The sequence below is a fragment of the Olea europaea genome, chromosome 14, assembly GCF_002742605.1.
Source record: "Olea europaea var. sylvestris chromosome 14, O_europaea_v1, whole genome shotgun sequence".
Lineage (NCBI taxonomy): Eukaryota > Viridiplantae > Streptophyta > Magnoliopsida > Lamiales > Oleaceae > Olea > Olea europaea.
Genome location: NC_036250.1, coordinates 3,766,941 through 3,769,597, shown reverse-complemented (window position 1 = coordinate 3,769,597; position 2,657 = coordinate 3,766,941). Strand labels below are relative to the sequence as shown.

Sequence of the window (2,657 nt, the reverse complement as noted above, 5' to 3'; positions counted from 1 at the left end):
CATAATATATATATATATATATATATATATATATTGAACTCCCCTTATCTGAAAATTCATTTAGATGATCTTGTATTCACACGTATTAAGATCGTTCAATTATATGATGATACTTTAAACTTTCTAGTGTGTACAAGATAGAAGTAGAATAGGTGGACGGACTCACTCAACGTCAAAGCACGTAATTTGAATAGTTTGACACTCATCAATAAGTGATTTGAATAGATTATCGTGTTTACTAAAAAATTTACCCATTTATTTGTTTATATAAATACATGCCTCACAAGGTGCAACTCCAATCTGCACCTCCTCATTTCTTCATCCATTATTAATTCTTCTCCCACCTGCACTCATAAAAAAAGCTTAATAATAATGGCTTCATCTTCTTTAGCTTTCTCTTCTTCGCAATTACAATTTTCTTTGCAGAGATCACAAAAGCTACCTGCTTCAAAACAATTAAAACCGGCACCCCTTTTCCGGCCAATCACAGCCTCTGTCTCCAAAAAGCCATCCTTTTCTACGCCATCACCTCCTCAGCCGGCATCGACGGTTGTGACAGCAAAACCGAACAAGCTTCCGATCCGAAAAATTCCAGGAGACTACGGGCTCCCCTTGATCGGACCATGGAAAGACAGACAAGATTACTTTTACAACCAAGGGAGGGACGAGTATTTCAAGTCCCGAATTCAAAAATACCAGTCTACAGTCTTTAAGACCAATATGCCACCCGGTCCTTTAGTTTCCTTCAACTCGAAAGTCACAGTTTTGCTTGACGGCAAGAGTTTTCCTGTCCTTTTTGACACTGATAAAGTCGAAAAGAAGGATGTTTTCACCGGTACATACATGCCGTCCACTGAACTCACCGGTGGTTATAGAATCCTCTCCTATTTGGATCCGTCGGAACCGAACCACGCCAAGCTGAAGAAGATCATGTTCTTTCTACTGTCTCTCAGGCGCGATCAGGTGATCCCGGAGTTCCACAGCAGCTACACGGAGCTGTTTGATGATTTAGAAAGAGAATTAGCCACTAAAGGGAAAGCAAGTTTTGGTGAGGCTAATGATCAGGCCGCATTTAAATTCTTGGCTCGATCTTTATATGGCGCTAACCCAGTTGACACCAAGCTTGGGTCCGATGGACCCAAGATTGTTAGCAAATGGGTGCTGTTTCAACTGCATCCAATTCTAATTCTTGGTCTACCAAGACTACTTGAAGATGGCATTTTTCACTCAGTTTCTCTCCCACCATTCTTGATAAAGAAAGACTACAAAAGATTGTATGATTTCTTTTACCAGAATTCAACTCCTGTTCTTGATGAAGCTGAAAAACTTGGTCTATCACGAGAAGAGGCTTGTCACAATCTAATTTTCGCTACTTGCTTCAACTCCTTTGGTGGGATGAAAATTTTCTTTCCCAACATGCTTAAATGGGTTGGTCGAGCCGGGGCCAAGCTCCATTCAGAGTTGGCACAAGAAATCCGGTCGGCCATTCAATCAACCGGTGGCAAAGTAACCATGGCAGCCATGGAACGCATGCCGTTGATGAAGTCCGTAGTATACGAATCCCTGCGAATTGAGCCGCCGGTGCCTCTCCAGTTCGCGAGAGCCAAACGTGACTTCGTGATTGAATCCCACGACGCAGCTTTCCAAATTAAGGAGGGAGAAATGCTCTTCGGCTTCCAACCATTTGCGACCAAGGATCCTAAAATTTTCGACCGGGCAGACGAGTTTGTGCCGGAAAGGTTCATCGACGATGAGGGTGAAAAACTGTTGAAACACGTTCTCTGGTCTAACGGGCCGGAAACTGAGAGTCCCACCGTTAACAACAAGCAGTGTGCCGGAAAAGATTTTGTGGTGCTGATTTCGAGGCTGATGCTGGTGGAGCTGTTTCTCCGTTACGACTCCATTGATATTGAAGTCGGTGCGTCGCCGTTAGGAGCCAAAGTTACTGTAACGTCGTTAAAGAAGGCCAGTTTCTAGACAGCAGTGCGGTTTTATTTTATTTTAAGTTTGCCGGTGAGTAATCAAAAGCTTGCATTTGCTGGATGGTGGAGAAGAGGTCCCACTTTTTTTTTTCTTTATTTTGAGGATTGTTCAATGATCATGGGGTTTGGTTGTTTGGTAGGTGAAATCATATTGTACATATTTACTACGCCACGTTCTAAATTGTCGAAGGATGTGCCTGCCATATTATAGAAATCCAAATGGACGACTACTTATCAAGTATCAACCATGTTCACGTGCAAATTCAAAAATTAAAAAGATAAAATGATCCTTTTCTTATTATAAATTACAATATTTAAAATAAGGAAAAAAAAAACTAAAATTTTTGAAAAAAAGGAAAAGAATTCAAAAAATAAACAATATTACTCCATCCATCCTATAATGATATTTATATTTTGTTTAAATTTATTTGTTTGTTGTTCAAAATCAAGAAAAAAATAAAAAGAGGGGCTTAACCATGCGATCACATGGATTAAGCTCATGCGGTCGCATGAGGCCCTCCCGAAAATGGGTAGATTGGCGAAGCTATAAGCCTATAACCATGCGACTGCATGGCTACATGCGGTCGCATGGTTATCAAAAAACTAACCGTTAGTTTTTTTGCCGTTTTTTATTTGAAATTGGTGGCTTTTTATCCTTGTTTTGCACCATTTCTT

The 2,657-nt window shown here is 40.6% G+C and overlaps 1 protein-coding gene across 1 annotated transcript; it reads left to right on the top strand.

Moving 5' to 3' along the window:
- The first annotated feature begins 286 nt into the window (after nucleotides 1-286).
- On the top strand, nucleotides 287-2,223 carry LOC111408828 (allene oxide synthase 1, chloroplastic-like). Its single transcript, XM_023038608.1, has one exon. The coding sequence runs from the start codon at nucleotides 373-375 to the stop codon at nucleotides 1,975-1,977; it is 1,605 nt and encodes a 534-aa protein (XP_022894376.1). The 5' UTR covers nucleotides 287-372; the 3' UTR covers nucleotides 1,978-2,223.
- Nucleotides 2,224-2,657: the final 434 nt, after the last annotated feature.